Genomic DNA, 21,291 nt, shown 5'->3' on the forward strand with positions numbered 1-21,291 from the left:
TAGATAAAATATTTTTTTTTTGGATTCACCATTATTCTTACACTTAGGTTGCTATCATGCTATACCAATCTCATTCCTTGTGCTAATCGAGCGACCATATGGTGAGCTACAATAAAGGGGTAAATTTTTCTCCTATCATAGGCTCCATCATTTGACTTCTTCGATACACAAAGAAAAAAAAAAGAAATGGGGAATAATTTTTCCTTATATTTATCTGATTGCACAACATCCCGGTAATATATAAAATTGAAATCCGATACATTTGCTATTTTGGTCCCTCATATTGCCCAATCAATAGCTCGACCAAATGCTTCCAATCAATCTTTTCTTCCAAAAGAAAACCTCTCGAGCTGCTGTTCTTGTCGTTCTATCTTGAATTGTCAGTTGGCCACCACCAAACCGTTTCAGTTCTTGAAAGAATTGATGTCAGATGAATTTTAGTACTCGGACTATCTGTTAGATTCGTGACAGCTCCTGCAAATCTCCAACTCCCTCGAAAACTTGCAGCCAAAAGTCCATGTCGTCACTGTCGGATGATACCAACAGGTTGGAAAGCTCACTGACCGGCGGAAGATCGACGGATGAGGCAGAGTCATCCATTGAGAATGCGTCCAACCAAAAGCTCTCGTCGATCTCCGGGAATGCGTCCGAGGAGAAGCTTCCCCTTGCATCGTCACTGATCTCTCTCGACACCGTCGGTGAATCGGTGCCACGGGACGAGAAGTCGCTATTTGATTGCGCCTTTGACACCACTGACACAAACATCGCGTTCTCTGAGTCTGTATCGAGCTGCATGGTTATGGTCTCCGAGGCTTTCTTTGACCGGGAACCACCTGCTTTCTTCTTCTTCTTGGGTTCTCTGGATGAAGTGTTGGGGCTGACAATCTTCTTCAGGTGGGTGTGCCACACGTTCTTGATCTCGTTGTCCGTTCTGCCAGGTAGGCTGGCAGCAATGGAAGACCACCTATCGGCAAGAGGAAATATTACTCACTGCATGAGAGACTCGCCAAGAACCTCATATGCATCGAGAGTGCAGGTGGAGACGGAGGAGCTCTACCTGTTCCCAAAGGTCTCGTGCAATCTGATGATGGTCTCCTGTTCCTCCAGGGAGAAGTTTCCTCGTTTGATGTCAGGCCGCAGGTAGTTCATCCACCGGAGCCTGCAACTCTTCCCACACCTCGAAAGCCCTGAGTAGAAATAGATTCAGGACAAGTCGGGATGGAGAGGAGTGACTTCATCTCCATTCTCCAGGGGCCAGCTTAAACCCTAATACAAGATCTCGAAGACCTTCAACACGACAATTAACCTTAAGTACTCACCGGCTTGCTTCGGCAGCTCACGCCAATTCCCGTGGCCGCATCTCTGGATGTAACCTACTAAAGCCTCGTCCTCCTCCGGACTCCATGGCCCCTTCTTCACACCAATCCCACAGCACGGAGCTCTCACCATGTTGCCAAAACACTTCCTTCCTTCCTTCCTCTCTCAGAAGGCTTTGCAGGAGACCATGCTGCTTCCCACTCCTGCTTCAGTTATTTATACGCGACATCAAATCTCCAACGTGAGAGAAATCAGTGCAAGGAGACGTCACTTGTTCACCTTCCTGGAAACGGTGGCACATAGCAAATGGGTATTTCCTAAGATTGTCTACGTCACACTCGTTCACCGTACGACTCTAGGAATTGACTTACAGAATAGGCACGTTCATGCATCTTCTCAAAGAACTCGACTACTATTCAAAGTTCCTATTACGGAAGGCAACTGAGCTTTGAATCAGCATACATGAATTATTGCTGCTCGTTGTTGTGATGGAGGTATCTCATCATCGTCAACTCTTGGCAGCTCGTGGCTTCAAAGTTTGACCGTCAAGGAACATGAGATATGCACTATCATACTCTTAAAGATACATCAACGACATACATATATGCATAGGAAATGGCCAACGCCATGAGCATGGGCGTGCAAGTAGACCCCACGGATCACTTGGTCAACAACACATGAGCTGGTCTTTGTTTTCACGTACGTGGGTGAAGCCATGCGGACACTATTGAAGTAAGACTACGTTATAATTAATCGATTGCGGTCAACGATCAATTCGAGTCCACAAACGAGTTGTTGAACGACCACGGCAGTCAAACACGAGAGTTCGATTGGCTTATTGCCTTCCGCATAAAACAACGGCGTCACGTAATGGCGGAAAGAGCGACTTGAACATCATTTCATTGCAGGACGGCCGCTTTGTCCGTTGTGGGCAATTTGGCATTATTTCATTGGCTAATTACTGACTGCTACAACATATTTTAAGCTCTTAATCAAACTATGAATGAATCACACAAACAGACAAGACATAGAAAATGAATCATTCAACGAATGCATTGAGTTGTGTTCTTTCCTTGTCCCTCTTCATCTACTCTTCCTTTGTACCACTATTTTCTTTTGCATTTGTTTTGACTTAACCATTCAAGGAGAATCTTATGGGTTCCTTCTATTGTCTTTATATATATATATATACACATTATATTTTGTTTTTTTGAAAGAGGAAAGAAGTTTACATTCTCTATAGGACAAGTTACAAGCACAAATACAAATATAATTTGCTTACATACTACTATCAAAGGAATAGTCTCCTGTTGTTGTTTTCTCAGAAACCAAGAAGAAATAAATGCATGCCTTCCACATGTTTTGTGTGAACTCTCACATTCTTGTGTTGTTGTTGAGTATGATTAGGATGGTATGCTCCATCCATTTGGAAGCCTTCCGTCGACCAAAAGTTTATACTTCAGATGGCCGCTGAAAGATAAAAGAAACACGAATAGGATAATATTGAAGTCCATAAAATTTGAGCTACTATATATTTTGCTAAAAGAACAAGAAATAGACTGTGGACATAAGACTTACCCTTCGTAAAACTCCGTGGCAAATCGAGATCCATTGTAGCAGATAAACCAAAGCAAAGTAAGCAACAATACATCTGCTAAAGTTAAGGATCCATACTAAGCTCGGAAGCATGCATATCATACTACACTTAATTGGTGAACTGAGCAAAGGAACGAAAGCAAAGTGGTGCCTTCAGCGGTGACATGGAGAAGAGCGATGGACTATGGAGAGATACGAGTAGAGAGTAAAGGATACTGAAGAGGCAGCGCTCCCACCAGTCGAGCATGTAGAGGCCCATGGTTACGTTGTAGAGATGCATCTTTCGGCTGATCCAGTTCATCTTCTTCCTTCGATGCTTGAGAGCAGACCAGGCGACGCTCGACAAGAGATTGGGAATATCTATCTGTATATGCATATATGAAGAGAATCTGAGGTAGTTCATTTCCTGCAAGAAGTCAACTGTCAGAGGTCAGAGAAGGGAGGCTGGAAGACGGAAAGAAGCCGGCAATGGAGTCAACTATGGCGCCGAACAGCAGCGATGCACATATCTGTTTGACCATTTCAAATGATTGGAGCTTGGAACTGTTCTACATGCAGCTGAGTACAGGAAGGAAATCCGTGTGATGCACGGCGTTAAAACGATGACATCTAATTTTCCTGTGGTTAAACATATCTAATTTTAATACGGGTGAGGAACTTAGATTTTAGTAAGACACACAACGATAAAAAAAAAAAGGTAAAAAAAAGATGATGAATTTAAGGAGTAAATATCATGATATGCGTTCTTTCGTGTCTACATCAAATTTTATATCATATGAAAGCTCTAGTAATTAGCACATGAATATTGTGTACTACTGAGGAGATTATACAGAGATATAATCGGAGTTGTTAGAGAGTTAGATTGTTTCAGAACTTATAATTCGTTTGAAGGAGTTTGATAAGTCAAAGGATAAGATCAAGTGAACAAACGTTGCTACCAAGCAAAGGAGAATAGAATCGATATGAACTCTACAACATGATAGCAAAGGCAATATATGAGAGTTGCAGTATGTCTTTCTATTGACTAAGGGGAATTGCTCGAAGGACATAGATGTATCGAAGCAGGTGATCATAAAGAGCAAGGAAGAGACGATGAGTTTGAAGAGACTTGGTTACCAAAAACCAAGCGTTGTGGACTTGGTGGAGTGCTACAATGTCATAGAAGTGGTGGATCTATCGATTACGAAAAAAGCAATGTAGATTCAAGACGACGGATAATATGACCATGGGCATAACAACATTATGGTACCATAGACACGAAACTTTAGTGGATTCATCGGTTTCTTACTCTTATGGAGGGAGAGCGTATAGTCATGAAAGAGGGCCTAAAAGGTGAAGAATACAGAGATAAACTCAAGTACTGAGACAAGACTGAAGGATAAAGGCTAAGGAACTTCGTAAGACCAGTATTAATGGGCTTCTCATTCAGATAACCGAAAGTGAGGGACTTCGGTTCAATCAATATAAGAGTGCTTGACTAAGAAACAGAGCAAATAGTATATAATATTATACCTTTTATACTTAGAGGGGCAGGCAATGAAAATGATAAAGAAGATAGTATAATCCCAAAGATAATTAAAACTTTCAAAAATTTACTCTAAGTCGAGGTGAAATTTTCTCTTTTTAAGTAAAATTTTTTACATTCTAGAAATTTGATAGCAACGAAGAGATGAATTATAGTAGTTGACTCAGGAGTGCAAACGTTTTAAATATCTCAAAAGTGTAAGCAAAAAGTAGGTGAAAGCTAGTAATTAACTTAATGCATGAAGCATAACTCTCAGTAAGTAAAGCTAAGTAATATTTATCTTCTCAATCTTTAAGAGAATATACGAAATCGAGTACTCTAATTATATTATTTATCTAGCAGAGGAGCTCTATACATGTTTAAGGAACATTAAAAAAAACTTAGTGAAAGATAATAATTATCAAATCCTCTGAGGACCAATTCTAACAAGAATAGATTATCCATTTTATTTCTTAACATAATACCAATCGAAAATAAAAATGATGCGAACTTATTTGCAAATGATAACTAAGTAGATAAGGAATTGATAGACAAATTTTATAAAAAAAGAATCTTAAAAGTTTGAAAGTGAAACGACTTTCCAATACAACAAGATTCAAACAACATACCAAAGGTACGCTGACTCCGAAAATTAACACTAACAATAGTTAATATATAAAAGTTAACAAAGATTAAATACAATAATGCACAGACTTAGTTTTCAGGTATTAAAAAAAAGAGTTTTCAGGCATGGAAATAAATATGTAAACAATTGACGTGAATATAATCTACAGTTTTGTTAAAGAAGAAATATGTACATTATACATAAATACTAAACAGTAGAATATTTTTTAATATGGAAATATAATTTAATTTTAATTTTTACAATCATATCGGGTTTCCATCCGAATCCGATAAACCAAAAGTTTCACGCGCGTGCGACTTAACCCATTGACACGTCTTCCGCGGACTCGTCCACCGCCACGGAATCCAACTTTCCGCCCGAAAAATCTCGACCGTCTATAATAAAGATAACAATCGCCCCAAAATAATTGGCGTCCGCACATTATATGTTCATTTGTATCGTTGGGGGATCGACGGAAAACGGAGGCGAAGAGGGACGGAGACGCCGAGCAAGGAAGGGAAAAGGCGAAGATGATCGAGGTGGTGCTGAATGATCGGCTGGGGAAGAAGGTGAGGGTGAAGTGCAACGATGACGACACCATCGGCGACCTCAAGAAGCTGGTGGCGGCGCAGACCGGCACCCGCGCCGACAAGATCCGCATCCAGAAGTGGTACAACGTCTACAAGGATCACATCACCCTCAAGGACTACGAGATCCACGACGGCATGGGCCTCGAACTATACTACAACTAAACCTGAAGGTTCCCCCTTTCTTTCTTCGGTTCCATCTTGCTGTTGTAATTTTAGGGTTGGGGATTCGTTTCAGCTCCGTTTACGTATCAGGTTGTTGATTGTATGATCTGAATTGAAGTACATCAAGGTGATTTTGGATAAATTGTGTCCGATGACTCGATGATGACGAAGTTAGGGTTTCCTTGGACTAAAATTTCGTAGTGCGTAATAGGCTTGACTTTCGAAATTTTAAATCCATCACATGATTTGGTCTTTTTGCATCGACAAAAATTATGCGAGTCTGGGTCACTAGTGTACCTAAATTTTGTTCGTTTGTCTTATGTGTATGTGCTTCAGAGTGTCTCTCCAAGAGTTTCAAATTGTTGTAGCTTGTTATTCACTAGCCAGATATCCTGTTTGTTCTAAAGAGATTTTTCATCAGATAATGATGGGTGCGAAAAGAATGAAGAGAAAGTCCATCCATGTTGAATAAGTAATGTCGTTCTACAAGTCGGCAGCTCTGTGATAGTTCATACTTTGGTTGTTTTCTGATCTTTTAGTTCCGTGTTTTTTGTTTAAGACGTTTTTGCTATATAGCTCACCGTTCATGGTTTTCTCAATGTCAATCACTGAGTGGAAGGAATTGAAATTTAATAGGATTGTGTCCCATCTGATTGAGGTCCTCCCTTCGTCATCAACTAGAGAATTTAACTGAACTTTCTACTCATTGCAGCAGAAGAAAACATCTGGTTAGGCTTATGTATATGGTATAAATACCCTTTGGTTAGTAGTTACCTTCCAGAATAGCAACCACATTATCTGGCCAAAGCATAAGCTACTAGCCCCTGTTTTGCCTTTCCTAGGTTAGGATGTCAACGTTAGGGTACTGCCAAATATTGTCCCGCTTGGTCATGACGTGGCAGCCCTGGCAATAGCTAGTTGACCACAATTCAACTTCCTAATTCTTGTAGAAATTGAACTAAGTAGTCTTCTTGGCTGTTGTCCTTCTTTGGCTTGATTGGACGTTAGTCCTGCCAATCTGGAAGTCCTGATGTTTCAGACATAGGTTAGTTACTTCCATTTATTGCTGTTATTTATTTTATCCTTCTCCTAGACTCTAGTATTCTTCTTCTGACTAGAGATTTCTTCCATAGAGCTGTTCAAACTAAGAGCAAGTCAAAGTATGGCTGTAATTATGCATCTTGAGGCCTCAAAAGGAGTTTCAGGGTCCCATGCTGACTGACCCATCCATGAGAAGCCACTAAAATGTCAAGTGGCCCCTATCAACGGCCAACACAGGTCGAACTCTTTGGCGGTGGTCCAGGTCTAGTTGCTTCATAGCATAATCTTTCCTCTATAGTAAAAAATGGCACTAGCTTTTCAGGTGATTAATTTTCTCAGATCTCAAGTCCATATTTGAGTTGGATTTGCACTCTAAGCACAATAAACTCAGGTCGTTTTTGACAATTTTGAGATCTGATTTCTTGGTTTGATGGTCCAAGTTAGGTTAGTCATGATCTTACTTCAAAGCCTGAGGTGTAGATTAGATTGGCTTAGTTTACTTTGAGCATATTATGTGAGTCAAATGCTATTAAAACAACATGAATTTGATTATTTACACTCATGTTATGTTGTAGTTGTTAATTGTATATGCGAAGTACCATAAATAAGATATTATCAATTATATTAAGGTATTTCATATGGCTGGCGTTTTTCGGTTGTATAAGTTGAATTTTTGCACCCAATATCTGATGAATCCATATTTGTTCCTACCATGATCTAGATAGATTTGACCTCAATCGAATTTAATTTCTCTATTGGTTTTAAGTGAATTTAAATTTGGTTGCTCTATCTTGGTATCAAGAGAATCAGGCATCCAGTGCTCTTGAAGCCCACCCATCATAGGGTTTCCCTCTACTGCTCATACTGACCAGAACCTCTCTTTTGTTCCTGCTAGACATCTATCAAATTTGTCTTTCCCGTAATAGGATGATAACTTGCATGCTACACATTGTTTCAAGACTTGAAATCTGCTTACAGATTGGAGGATTGGTTTCAGCATAAAGTAGATTAAGAAATCATTTTATAAATTAATAAAAAAAGAATTAAGAAATTATAACAATAGAATTCAAATATATTCTTCTAGAATTTTAGAATCATAATCTATTTTTTTGTTAAATATATAAAATTTATTATTTTTACAAATGATAATGTTTCATTTTTGTAAATCATCTCTATCAGATAGTTTTATTTTGCAATTTTTTTATATGTTACTTTTTATAAAGATTTATTTTGCATTCCTAGCATTCATCTTCTTATTTATATTATACTTGTCAGCCAAGCGAAGGTATGTTTAGTTTCTTATTTAAAGATATGTATTGTATGTCACCATGTAAATGGAGATGAATTCTTGGATGATATTTTTCATGATCATATCCATTGAGAGTTAAAAGTGTAAAAGGAAAGCGATTGTGTTCTCAATTGAAATATTCATCAGAAATTTTTGTTTGTAGTAAAATATGTGGAAGACACTGATAGTTTCCAAGTAAAATGTATGTGGGCATATCAAGGCTTCATTTGATACAAATTTCTCTGATCATTCTGTTCATGGTGAAACAGAGAGGATCAAATACAAATATATGATGTTTCTAATTTCTCAACACTTGAGGGAAAGAAAAAAAGAATTAGAATTGTAAAAATGAGGGAGAAGAATTGTTTTAGTCATGAGCTCAACTTGCAGGCAACTTGTGTGTCTTAACCATAGAGATTCATTCTGCTTATGGAGGGGATGTGTTTTGGACTTCTAGGATGTATAGGATCTCGAATTGTTTGGCTGTAGGAACGCCATCTTAGTTGTCCAGACTGGAACCCAGACATGGGCAGAAGATACTTTAGCAATCTGTATGATCCTTGCTGTGCAATGCAGGATTGATGTGGCTTGGAGTATGAGAAGCGTTGAGATAAAATCTGAGTATTAAAAGTTTCAATATTTGTGTATTTGTTTTTTAGTTCACTATGGATCTATGCGTACCAACTGTTTCACTTCTAAAGCATAAATGCTGTGTTGGTCCCTTTTCTTTATTTTTTGTGCTGCTAGGTTATTGTTGAGTTGCCTGCTGACCTCATTATGCAAAAAAGGGTAAGGATGGAGCTGGTATTGGTGTAAATACCTGGCAAAATGTTGTGTTGGCAAGGAGCTGATATGGATTTGATTTGTATCTTCTTAAATGATTATTGAAATTCGAGAGTCATCTGAAATTGATTCTGATGGTGTGTTGTGACATAATTTTGATAGAGCCCTTTCAGTCTCAGACAAACGGACTGCAGAAAAAAATCTGAATATCACATCAGTGGAACAATTGAAAGTTTCAGAAATTGAATAACAATTGTTTAGATATTTTTAATTTCTGAAGACAAGTAAGCTAGTTGATCTAGAAGAACTTCCTGGTTATCCTTGTTTCACTTTGTGTCAACTGCCCCAGAGCTCCATACGGGCAAAATAAGGCATGGCTGATTGGAAGGCTGTTTTATTGTGATGCTTGCATTCGGGAAGAATATTTTCCCAGCCAGCTCCTTACTGATTTAGTTATGACCTGTGAGATCTAGCGAGAAAGGGTGAGAGAGGGAAATGGTCGTGTGAGTCAATCAAGACAAGTAATATTTGGCCCTGGGAGGATGTCCTTCTGCTCCTTTAGTTTTGGATAACAAAAACCAAGGTATTTGGTTCCACTGCAATAGTAGAGCACCACCAAATTAAATTTACAGTTGAAAAGATGGTGTAGGTTTGGTACTTTATTGTGTCTCATAAAATGGTCCATTGTGCAAGAAACTTTTCTTAACAGGAAGCACTCAGGACGGTTAGCATAAGAAAGATGCCTATTATGCGGTGCCAATTCTTTGAATAGTGGCATGCTTAGTTTTACTCTAAATATATAGTTGTTGATTATTTGACTACTTTGCATTTTATTATTTGGTTATTCAGCTTAATCTTTCCTGATGCATATTATCAGAGACTTCAATACCATGGGCTGACAGGTGTGTTCTCGACGCAGGTGGGTTGGTTGATCCAGACCAGACACTGGTGGGCTAAATGATGTAGTACAACTCAATGGAATATCAATAATTTCATGTCTATGATAGGTGCAATAATTGACAAAAGTTCACACTGTCTACATGGTGTGAAAAACAAAAAATGAAAAATCTGTCTGAACAAGAATGTCTCTTGGACATATGAGTATCATGTGGGTGGTTTCTTGACCTCTAGTCCAATGTTTCCGTGGGTTTATACTGTCTAAATGTTTGCGTAGGCTATCAAGCAAGATGGTGTTTATGGACTCTGTTTCTTGATTTTGCAGATTATGGTTCGGATTTCTGTTTGTATTGAACTTTTCAAGTTGGAACAAACTTGCTTGCACAAGATTTGGAAATTAGGGGAATGATTCCTAGTTTTTCTTTCTTTCTTTCTGATTACGGACCTAGAGAATGTAAAGACCATGCAATAAATGAAAATTCCATCATCTTGCATTTGTTTGATGTGAAAAGGTTTATATATATATATGAAGAATGAGTATTTATAAAGCACGTAAATTTTTAATTACATGTTTTATCTTTTTCGGTCATAGGACAAATATTGATGATGTGAACAAGGTATGTAAAAAATATAAATACATAAGTTTTATAACACTTTTTGCACGATACTGAGTTTTTGAGCGAAATTGATGTGAATTATAGTTCCAACCACAGTTAACCCACCCTGACGTTTATCTTAGTTTCGAGTTTTGGAAGAATGTATAAGCGGAACTTTAACTTGCATATATACCGTCCGTGGGAGTGAGAGGATAGAAAATCCTTTTGATCACGAGCGTACGTGTCATCGAGGGTTAACTATGTATTCTCTCTCATAGTTAGATCTCTAAATTTAAAAATTTTATACTTTAATTTTTATAGTTATAAAAGTGAAATATCTAATTTATCATAACATCGTTAGTTTTATCGACGGAAATATAAAAACGATGGGTAGAAAGATAATTTTAACGTCCCAGTTATGTTTTTGGTGCTGATGGACGATGGTGTCGCTGAGGGTCGTGGCAACTACGTCGATGCAGATGTAGAGAAGCATCGACGTAGTTGCCGAGCGATGTTGATGCAGCAAAAGGGCAACAGTCTACTACAAGCCAAACATGACCTTCCTTTATTGGGCTTATGACGCGTTCGTCCACGACGCAAATTTCCTCGTGACTTGCCACATCCACCTGGCTGTTGTGTCTCTGGCGTAAGTCTGCCCCCTCTGTGCTTCTTGCGATCCAAGTCATGCTACCACTCCTTTGTACTTAGTGACCTCCTTGCCCTCTAGCTCTTGCCTCTCCATCTCCAAGTCCATGGAGGTGCCTCGAATGAAGAAACCTATAGATCCTCAACGAACAACCATAAAGCGACAATGAGAGGTGGTTGGGGAGAGGGTGGAGACCATCCTACAAGGCTAGAGTCGAAGGATGAGGTTGCGGAGTGGACGATGGTGCGTGGAAGCGACGACTCGTGCGGTTGGCCCACACTAGGAAACGACCATAACTTTGCCACTACGGGTGGCTCTCGCAACCGCATTGTTGTTCGCCATCAAGCTCTAAGAATAGGATGTGACAATGAAAAGGGGCAGTTAGGCGGTGCTCCGGCGACAAAAGGCATACTCTAGAGTGCTTGCAAGGCTAATCGTTGTTGCCACGTTGTAGATCCTCAAGTCATCGAGCACAAAGCCCGAGTCATCGACGCAAATGCAGATTGTCGGCATCTACGTCATCCTCTTCCTCTTCTCCCTTTGCCTCAATTCTTATCGTCGATTCCCTCCTCATCCACAACAACCACCCACGGCCTCCAACGGCACCACCATCCACCACTACCAAAAACATAACTAGGATATTAAAATTATATTTTTGCCCATCGTGTTCATACTTCCGTCGATAAAACCGATGGCATTAGGAGAAATGGAGTTAGTTGTTTCACGTTAATAACTAAGGGATTCCAATATAAATTTTTTGAGTATAAGAGTAATCTATAATCAGAATACTAAATAGGTCTAACAATAGGGGGTAATCTATAATAAGTTGCGTCATTGACAGCTAATTACATATTACACCATGTAGTTAGACCTCCTTAGTATTCTGGACCTTAGATTAAAAAAATAAAATTCTTATAGTTATGAAAGGGAAATATTTATGTCCATTTACCCTAACGCCGTCGATTTTATCGACAGAAACATAAAAATAATAAGAAAAAAATAATTTCAATGTTCTAGTTAGTGGTGGCAGATAGCGTTAGTGATGACGAACGATGACGTCACTAGGGCCGCGAGTGATTATTGTCAAGAAATGAGGATCGCTATGCATCAGCGTCGGTGCCGACGTTGTTGCCGAGTAATGAAAAGATCGTTCGACATCTGTATCGACTGGCCTTTCGTCGCTTGGCTATTGCATCGATGTCGACGTAGTTGCTGAGCGACCCTCATCTCTCATCATTGTTCTCTCATCCACAATATCCACCCGCAGCTTCCAGTGGCATCATCGTACGCCACCATCAATATCATTCATCATCATCAACTAGAACATTAAAATTATTTTTTTATTTATTATTTTTATATTTTTATCAATAAAATTAATAAACATCAGGTAAATAAACTTCGATATTTTATTTTAATAATTATAAAAAAAATTAATATTAAGAAGATGTTACTAGGAGAGATAGAAGATCGGCTATGTCCAGTGAGACCCAACTCAATACGACATTGAAGGCTTGCGGATCCGATCCGGACAATCGAACAGCGAATCGCTTCCAGTGGGACACGGCGTTTGTACCGGGTCCGCACACCCCAACAGCGAATATCCTCGTCCTCCGACCAACCTTATCCTACTCCAGCGGCGACAGCCTTCTGATTCGCACTGTCGGTTGATGTCTTTCTCCTCCTTCACTCTGACCTCTGGCGACCAGCACCAAACCACAAACCAGATTGAATACAATACATATAGATCCTGCCACACTCCTTACTCCAAATACATCTCAATACGGTACGAAGCACTGCACGACCGTCACTTGACCACCGGCTCCTGTAATATTTATATATCAGGAGGAAGAAGAAGAAGAAGAAGAAGAAGAAGGAGGAGGTCATCCAATGGCAAAAAAAGAAAGAAAAAGGAGTAATTGCATCTAAACACTAAACAGTCTCGGTTCATTAGTATTGCTTTATGTCTCCTTTTCTTCCTCCTACACGCTCTGCCCCTTCCTGGTTCCATAGATCACAAGGAAATTAGTGGTCGCAAATCCCTCGTAGAAACCAGAGGAAATTTTAACGCCACATGTTCTTTCCTTTTCGTTCATGATTAGTCCACTTTCTTGAACAAGGTGATGCGGGTATATGATTCTTTTTCTCTTGAGATATATGCTCGGGAAATATTTGAGATGGCATAGTCGTGTGGATCCGCGAGAGGAACCAGCAAAGAGATCACAACCACACCCTTTGACTAGTGCTGCGTCACCGTCGAGCTCCAAACCAGAACGGCCACTTCCCAAGGAGACGAAACAGGAGCCAAGAAGGCGAGAGAGGTGGCAGATTCCACGGACCGGAACGGGTCAGAAGCCGGACCGGCCGCCCGGGAACGAAGCCCCAAGGCGACACGGGTGGTGTCACGCCGCCTTGGGAGCTGGCGTCGGGGAGTCGCCTCTCAGCCTTGGATCTCACAACAGCCAGCTTTCTTCCGTGTCAAGCGAGAGGAGGAGGAGGTGGTGGTGGTCAAAGGTCCACCTCGGTTTAATCGCTGCTTACGGCACTGAAAGCAAGATGGCATCTCTTCATTAGCACAGGATTTTATGAAGGCTTCAAGCTAAGCCAGGGAGAAGATATCGGACCCGTCCGACCGGATCTGCTCCAACCCCATCATACAAAAACACGGCCTCCGTCGCCCGCACACGATAAATTACAAGGCGCTTTTACGTCTCTATCCTTTCGAAGTTCCAAAATAACACATTTACCCCTCCAAAAACTTGGGGTTTTTTGCATGCATCCCTCTAAATATTCACATCTTTCTCCCACACCCCTTCATATGAGCACAGCAATCACTAACTCCGAAGGGATTCATAATTCGCAATGCTGCATAACATGATGTGATGGATTGTAGTCTATTCTCAAACAGTACAATCACATATTGAGGATGTCTCCTCAGAGAATGGCTCCAATAAGTTGGATTTGAATCACTCAAAGCTACATAGATTGAGGTCTCATCATAAGAACTACTTTGAAACCAAAATGTCTCAACATTTTTAGCATGTTTACAGATAGAAGCATAAAATGTCTCAAAGCTACAATTTGCATCGGTTTCATCCCCTAATTTGCAGCTCATGCCCAACTTTCTCAACACAACGCACAGCATCACAAATGCATAGAGAAACCTCAAAATCAACATGGAGTGTTTGAAGCACATTTTGTACAATTTGCTTCTTCCTCCATTTGAGACAACTAAACAAAGAAAACTCGCTGCGACAGGACCTACATCATGCAGTCTCCAGAGAGTTTATGAATCAACTGCAGCATGGCAAGTTTGCATCGAGCGACCCAGGTAATGTCGATCTGAAAACCCAAGAAAAGGGTAGTATTAATGAATCAAATAAGCGCATCTCGAGCAAATATCAAATCCATTAAGCCACGTTTACTTATTTGAGTTCTAACTTAGTTCGTCATCGTGGTAAACTTCGTCTCTATGCACAACCAAGACAGAGACAAGTAGTCTGAATGAAACGGACAATTCTTCAACAAATTCAATACCAACTCATTTGCTAACATTCATGTCTTCGTTGATCCATTGAAAGTTTACGACTTTCATGTAATCTATCGCACACAAAAGGTATATCTAAAAGCTTGCACTTTCATGTAAGCTCAAGAACAATATACAAAAAGGGCTGTGCATTCAATGACAGATGCACGTTAAAACAAATTTCCAGGGAGAAAAAAAATGAACAGTCTTGCTGCTAAATCAATCCGACATAGGTATGCTAGTTTCAATAGCTCACTCTGGAACACAATAGATAAGACTCACTACTGGTTCCTCTAAATACTCGAAAAGAAAACATGAAGAAACACTGAGCTAAATGCTTACTCATTTAAATATACATTTCACAGGAGTTTTCCTACCTTCCTGTGTTGTCACTGCCAGAATCTATTAATATCGTCAGTCTTCGTGCTGATTTCATGAAGTCACTGCAACAATACAATAATAAGATTCATAACAAAAGCTCTCTTAGGTTAAAAGATCATGCTCAAATTTCTAAACAAACAAATGCCTAAAGCAAATTAAATGTGCAGCCCAGAGCAGTGGGCTGCTGCCACTGTGGCATCTGAGGAGAGTAATACCACAATGTAAGGTTGAAAACCTAAAAAAGATATTTGCAGTGTAATCCACAGAAGAAGATCCATGATAGTCCACGAAACAGATATCTCTACAAACTTGAACTGGTGCACTAAAACAGGCTGATTAATCTCATAGATCCATTTATGAAATCAAATTGCTTGTGAGCGCCCATACCTAACCTATTATAATATAAAATCACAATAACTGAGAAAGATAACCTTGAAGTTGAAGTCAACAAATGGATGATGGACTGGAATGAGCATCACAAAGAAAGCAGGTTCCTAAAGTTAGAATTGCGTAGATGGATTCCCCCAAGAAATTAGGCAAAAGATCCGATCAAGAAATCCAGATGTGAATCAGTAGTAAGCTTTAAAGATATCAATGCACTCTTAAGTTCTTAACAGTCTAATTTTCTAAAACTTGATTTGTTACTTTGATTGTGATCCTAACCTGAAAGGTTCATCTCCAGTGTGTTTAACTGCACCTGTTGCATCCTTGTAAATCACATGGCTTGTCATCTCTGACCTTTTAATGCGGAACATGTCAGCTAGTGTTCCATATAGTTCTTCATAAGAAGCAAACACAGAGAGATCAAGGGTACGTCCAACATCATCTGACTCCATAAAAACCTTGCAATGCCCAGTCTCCAGTCCAAGCTCTGATGCAAGGTGGTCCCTGCACCATTGGAGTCCATTACGAGATGAATTGTCCACAACGAGATTCTTATTGGTCCCATCAGAAGAACTGTTTGCGGTGGCTCCAGGGGAGACCATATCCCCAGAATTGCTTAGAGAAATCTGCTCTTCGGTCAGTATTTGCTTCCCAAAAAGCACTAATTGTTGTGGTTTACCATCACAGCGATTTTTTGTGCTTTGAGAAGTATTGCCAATTGTTAACAAACAAGATATGTTGTTATCAATAGCAGGACTGTCAATGATGAGGCCCGTTGATATTTTTGAAAGCGAAGTGGGGTAACCAAGGCGGTGAAAGCCAGCGTGGAACAGACCCGACTGCAGTTTGTCAAGGTGGAGATCTGATAAAGGTATACCAAATTGAGCATGCCTGGCTCCCTGTATGCCTGCAGGAGTACTGTCCGGTAAACAGCACAAGGGACTGGTGCTGTGACCAAGGGGGTTCCCGGGGAACATTGGTGTTGGAAGTTGGCCTTCAAGGGGAAAGTCAGAGTGCTGGGGAATGCGGAGCTTTTTCCTTGGTGGAGAGAAGGGTGGTAGATGGATAGCTGGCATGTTCGATACCAGTTCAACCAGCCATGGGTTCACGCAGTTTACATTTTGTAATAAATCTGGTTCATCCCATGTCACCTGTAAAACAAGTTTAAATGGTCAGGAGGAGGTTAGACACAGAAGGAAAACAAGAAGAGAACAACCAGAACTCTTAAATCACTGAGCAAGCACTCCATTTCTAGTATGCAAAGCATAATACTGCAAACATTTTAGTAGTACACAAAACATAAACATAATTTAAAGAAAACAAAATATAGTTTGTCAAAAGCAAAACATGTCTATGGGGGAAGAAGGATCGGTATAATATACATGAGACCACAATGGACATTTTTATTCTCTTTAATTCCTAAATCAACATATTATGGATCAAATTTCTTTATGTCTGTCCCTTTTTTTTTAATGATAATTTACTTTCTGTAAAAAGAGCCCAATTTGCTTAATGCTTGTGTTGGGATACTATATGTGAAAGAAGCAAAGCAACTGTCCACTAGGCTCCTTTAAAAAATGTTACTTAAAAAAGTCAGCCTTGCCTTATGTCTGATTGATGAAATCGGAGTCCCTCAACATAATGATTCAGAAATAGATGAATACTTGACAAAAGATCCAAATAGAAAACAAATATTACAAGTAAATTTGTAGATTTTGTTTAGTGGGTTAGATGCCGAGCAATGAGGTGTTATCCGAAAGAAATCAATCGCCAAGGAACCTGTTTAGGGAACCTCATGTGCCGTTCCTACAATGACAAGTTCCAGAATTAGAAACCCCAGCCAGTGCCTCCCCCATTGGTGGCAAAGTGAAATTAGGGCAACATGATTCATATATCTCAACATTAACATCAAAAATGGTACTTAACCATGCAAAAATGGTACAACAAACAAGAGAAAAGGAGAACCAACCAATCACAAGCACAATTAGTAGGGGCATGTAAAAAAGAGAGGAGAACAATGACACATAAAAAACTAAATTAGCTTCTGCTACACCAATGAAACTACTGATCAGAACAAGAACATGGATGTATCAGAAAGGGGATAAGACTTCATCCAGAAAGAGATGAAGCACAGAAACTGTGGATAAGCTGTAATGAAAGATAAGAAAATGAACTGATAAAATTAACATCATAGAAACAAAACTATATAGCTCATTCTGTGATAAAAGATGAGAAAATAAACAGATGAGTTAGCACCAATAAAACAAAAGTATGTAGCTCATTCGTTGACACACAAAGAAGCATACATGCTGCATAAAGATGGTACCTGCAGAAGTTTCCAAGGTGAATTAGGCCATCGTACGGGATCTGCAATCTGAACAGAAGATATCGTTCCCATGAACCAACTAATCCTCGAGGAATCCTCAGTTTCAAAAGCCATTTTAAACCTCATCGCAGGGCACCATTGGATCCTCATTGCTGCTTTTACTGATGCAGCCTTCACACAGAATTCTAGCGTACTTGCTCTAGGATAGTACATAACCTCAAAAGGTTTTCCATGAGCTGCAAGTGTAGCCGCCTCAATGACAGAATCTGCCCTCACTCTTCCCCCTATCCTCGTACCCCCACCAGAACTAAAACTACCACCATTTCCATTTCCTCTCATCAATTTACTCTCTTCCTCCCTTAGGAAAGCAGAGAAGCCTCCATAGTTCGACGCATAGTTTCCATTCAGGGGATTCCATCCAGAAGGGATCTCTGGACCCCCACCAATCCCACCTCTTTTAGCCCGTCGGATCCCCACACAAAGATCCCCATCTTTTGTTCTCAAGAACACAATTGAATCCCCTGCCACAAGCTTCTTCTGGTTAACAAAAGTACTCCATCCAGTTGTGAGCAGGTGCCGGCGAGGGGTGCCCCTGTATATGTGCCTGAACTTCCAAATCTCACCATGCACATCCTTTGCATGGACGGTCTGCACAGGAGGGTCGGCCGAGTAATCCAACCGTGGGAAGATGGTCTCAGCACAGTAACGAGGAACAGAGAATCCCCCGCCATTATTGGCATCCGATTGAGTCAGAGTCTTTGCAAAAGATGCCGGCTTCTCCTGTGCATCAAGTCCATTTATACTGAGACTCAATCTGTCATCTTCGCCATGGTCTGGTTCGTTGGAACTCAGCGGAACCATGTGGATCTTAGCGAAGATCTCATCAGTCTCCTGATCGGCCATAAATTTCAAGGCAGTTACTCGGCAAAGGATGAGAGGTGGGATTCGACGGGAGGTCCCAAAATCCACGACACCTTGGGCGTGCTCTGCGTGGCCCTGTGGGAAGTAGTAGACCTTGGAGTTCACCGCCGGCATCTGAACCATTCCGCCAGCACATGCATGCCATAGCTGGGAGTCCAGGCACTTGTCAGTTTGTTTCATCGATGGTGGTTCTTTCATCGATTTGTCGAATGCGAGCATGGGCAAGAGCAATTCCAACTAGTTTCCAAGAAATTCTGTGCTGAAAAAATAAGAGAAAAATCTACAGGTTTCAGGCACGGATTCTACATCAAGCACTACACTCGTAAAAAGAACCACACGAAATCCAGCAGGATTCCAAATATCTTCTCATCTCTTAGCCAACCGAAGTAATATTCAGATAAACTTGTCCATCTTAACTAGCTCATAGAAAACAAGGAATCAGAACAAAAGACTCGAAATTTATAAGCTAAAACAAGAAAGTAACTTTAAAATACCTCCGAAGGTGGATGGGATTTCGATGCCTAAAAGAAAGAGCAAGACCTAAAGCTCCTACGAATCTACGGTAATTTGATAAATCGATACAGTTTCTTACCTTAGGATGTGCAGAACTGCTGCAATCAGGGAATGAAGAGCACGAAAATCAAATCAAAAGTAGAGAACAGATTAGCTCCATTTGTCCTCTACTTTCCCTTCAGAAGAACCAAAAAATCCCAAATCCGACTCATCCCCACTGCACCCTGTCTTCTTGCTCCACGAAACCCGAGGCACAAACAGGAAACTAACGACACCAGAGCTCAAACCTCGATACTACACTCCCGAACCCCCCAAAACCCAGTACATCACCATCAAACCCGTCCCTCACACCGAAAAATTTTCGGCTTTCCGAGTAAATAAGCACCATTTCCTCACCGACGACTCCAATTTCCCGGAAAAGCGACACAAATCCATCACCAAACACCGCAAGAATCCTCTCTTGTAGTTCCAGATTCAGCAGACAACACTACAAAGGGTGAAAGACTTCTCCTTCTTCGTCCTCTCCCGACTACGATCCGTCGGATGCCAGCGGGAATCAGAGGGCACCGATCCTGAATTCGCCGGTCATCAAAAGAGCAGAGAGGCTTCGCCACGCCCCTACCGTCCTCGCTTGAGATCTTAAAGAGCAGCGCAACGAGAATGTTCCATATACATCCCTACAATGTTCGAAATGACGTTTTACCTCTTCGAAACCGCTTTGCATGTGTATATGCAAGTAAGAAACTCGTGGCTTTCATTGCAATACCCATGCAATTTAAGATCTTTCAAGGGGTTATATGAAACATTACCCAAAACAAATAAGAAATAGAAAGAGTGGTGTCGCTGTCACGTACGCTGTGGAAAGTGTCAGTAGAAGCATGGGAAGGGGGATCGGCTGCGGCCTCCGTTGCACCACGCATCTTGCAATGGGGACAAACTCGGCGATGCGTGTACCGCCGCTGCTTCGCGCTTTGGACCGCCCCGATCTTTTGGTCGGCGGCCGGTCCGCCGATTCCTCGCCGATCCGGAGGACTCGGAGATCCGCGCTTTCCTCGACGGATTGCCCTCCCACTTTCTCCTTATTCACCGCTATGCCACTGCATGTTGATTCGAGTGAGGGAAGTGGCAAACTGAACGAAACACGATGATGGCTGTGTGCTGTGTGTGTTCAAAAAGCTTGTGAGGATTGGATTCTTGTAGTGGAGGCATGACATCTTTTTGGTCTCAATCATTCGAGCTTTGACAGTAATGTTAAGGAAGAGCCAATGTGTTTTATCTATCTATGCAAGTGCAAATCTTGACTTCACCACATGTTTCAATGGTGTTGATTGTTTTCTTTTTCTTTTCCTTTCTTGTTTAGTTTGGTCGTGTTAATTGTGCGTTCAAACCATATTTATACAACAACAACAACAACAACAATAATATCAAGATAGACGAACGAGTAATGAAAGAGAAAAAAATACTTATAACTAGTGAGTGATCACATCTCATCCTTAATGACTTGGATCGAGATATCAAGCAAAAATCTACATTTGTTATTATTCTTCGAAAACTTGATTTTTAAACAACATCGATCAAAATCATCTCAAGAATCACGGATCATGACAAGCTATGAATACCTTTTATATTTTAGTATGATAAGTCTATTACTTTGTCTATCGAATAATATTAACAAAAGTTTGTTTTGGTGGGAAGAACAACCTAAGCCACGCATTAGAGGAAATCCCTCCCACCTACAAAGCCACTGACAAATAAATGGACATGAACTCGAGCTCAATCATTTTTGTGGAGGCTGGTCCCATTTGTTCTTTGTCCTTCTCTCCTCTTCCCAACACTCACAACAGCTGTACTGCCCCCACACTCGCTTCCCTCCTTCCCCAACCACAAGCTCTGGTCTCCCCTCCCACTGTCTTGTTCTTGTCTTCTCGGAGAGGGAGGGCCCTCCATGAAGGGTGACACCTTTTGCACCATCTCCTCTCCTCCTGTTTCATGTGGAAGGAAAAAACATCCATTTGTTTGGGTACGATCCATTGTGTTCTAACTAAATAAATGCACTAGGGATTGTCAACTTCTCTCTCCACGTTGGAGACCAGAGACAGACTTGTGATCTGAATCCATGATGAGATAATTCGTACCCCCTTCAATTTTATAATGGATAGTCAGTAGTTGGAGTCCAAACCTATCTAATTTGATCATAT

At 40.6% G+C, this 21,291-nt stretch overlaps 3 protein-coding genes and 1 long non-coding RNA gene across 5 annotated transcripts; 1 reads left to right on the top strand and 3 right to left on the bottom strand.

Moving 5' to 3' along the window:
* Positions 1-187: 187 nt before the first annotated feature.
* Positions 188-1,510, bottom strand: LOC103984951 (transcription factor MYB4). The gene is made up of 3 exons (XM_009402538.3): positions 1,320-1,510; positions 1,058-1,187; positions 188-964 (listed from the first exon to the last, which is right to left on the bottom strand). The coding sequence occupies exons 1-3, from the start codon at positions 1,447-1,449 to the stop codon at positions 457-459; spliced, it is 768 nt and encodes a 255-aa protein (XP_009400813.2). The 5' UTR covers positions 1,450-1,510; the 3' UTR covers positions 188-456.
* A 1,210-nt stretch (positions 1,511-2,720) lies between these two features.
* Positions 2,721-3,269, bottom strand: LOC135612454 (uncharacterized). The gene is made up of 3 exons (XR_010486969.1): positions 3,130-3,269; positions 2,896-2,968; positions 2,721-2,787 (listed from the first exon to the last, which is right to left on the bottom strand). It is a non-coding gene; the product is annotated as an uncharacterized LOC135612454 (long non-coding RNA).
* Positions 3,270-5,482: 2,213 nt separating this feature from the next.
* Positions 5,483-10,110, top strand: LOC135612455 (ubiquitin-like protein 5). Its single transcript, XM_065108775.1, has 2 exons — positions 5,483-5,802; positions 9,826-10,110. The coding sequence occupies exon 1, from the start codon at positions 5,573-5,575 to the stop codon at positions 5,792-5,794; it is 222 nt and encodes a 73-aa protein (XP_064964847.1). The 5' UTR covers positions 5,483-5,572; the 3' UTR covers positions 5,795-5,802; positions 9,826-10,110.
* Positions 10,111-14,027: 3,917 nt separating this feature from the next.
* LOC103984955 (auxin response factor 18) lies at positions 14,028-19,713 on the bottom strand. Of its 2 annotated transcripts, none has more exons than XM_065108777.1 (5): positions 19,173-19,713; positions 17,660-18,834; positions 15,613-16,484; positions 14,946-15,011; positions 14,028-14,384 (listed from the first exon to the last, which is right to left on the bottom strand). In XM_065108777.1, exons 2-5 carry the CDS (start codon positions 18,797-18,799, stop codon positions 14,336-14,338), a joined length of 2,127 nt encoding a protein of 708 aa, XP_064964849.1. In that variant the 5' UTR covers positions 18,800-18,834; positions 19,173-19,713; the 3' UTR covers positions 14,028-14,335. The 2 variants fall into 2 exon arrangements, with proteins under 2 accessions (XP_064964849.1, XP_009400817.2); XM_009402542.3 differs by having other exon boundaries at positions 17,660-18,839.
* Positions 19,714-21,291: the final 1,578 nt, after the last annotated feature.

This window comes from Musa acuminata, chromosome BXJ2-5, assembly GCF_036884655.1.
Source record: "Musa acuminata AAA Group cultivar baxijiao chromosome BXJ2-5, Cavendish_Baxijiao_AAA, whole genome shotgun sequence".
Classification (NCBI taxonomy): Eukaryota; Viridiplantae; Streptophyta; class Magnoliopsida; order Zingiberales; family Musaceae; genus Musa; species Musa acuminata.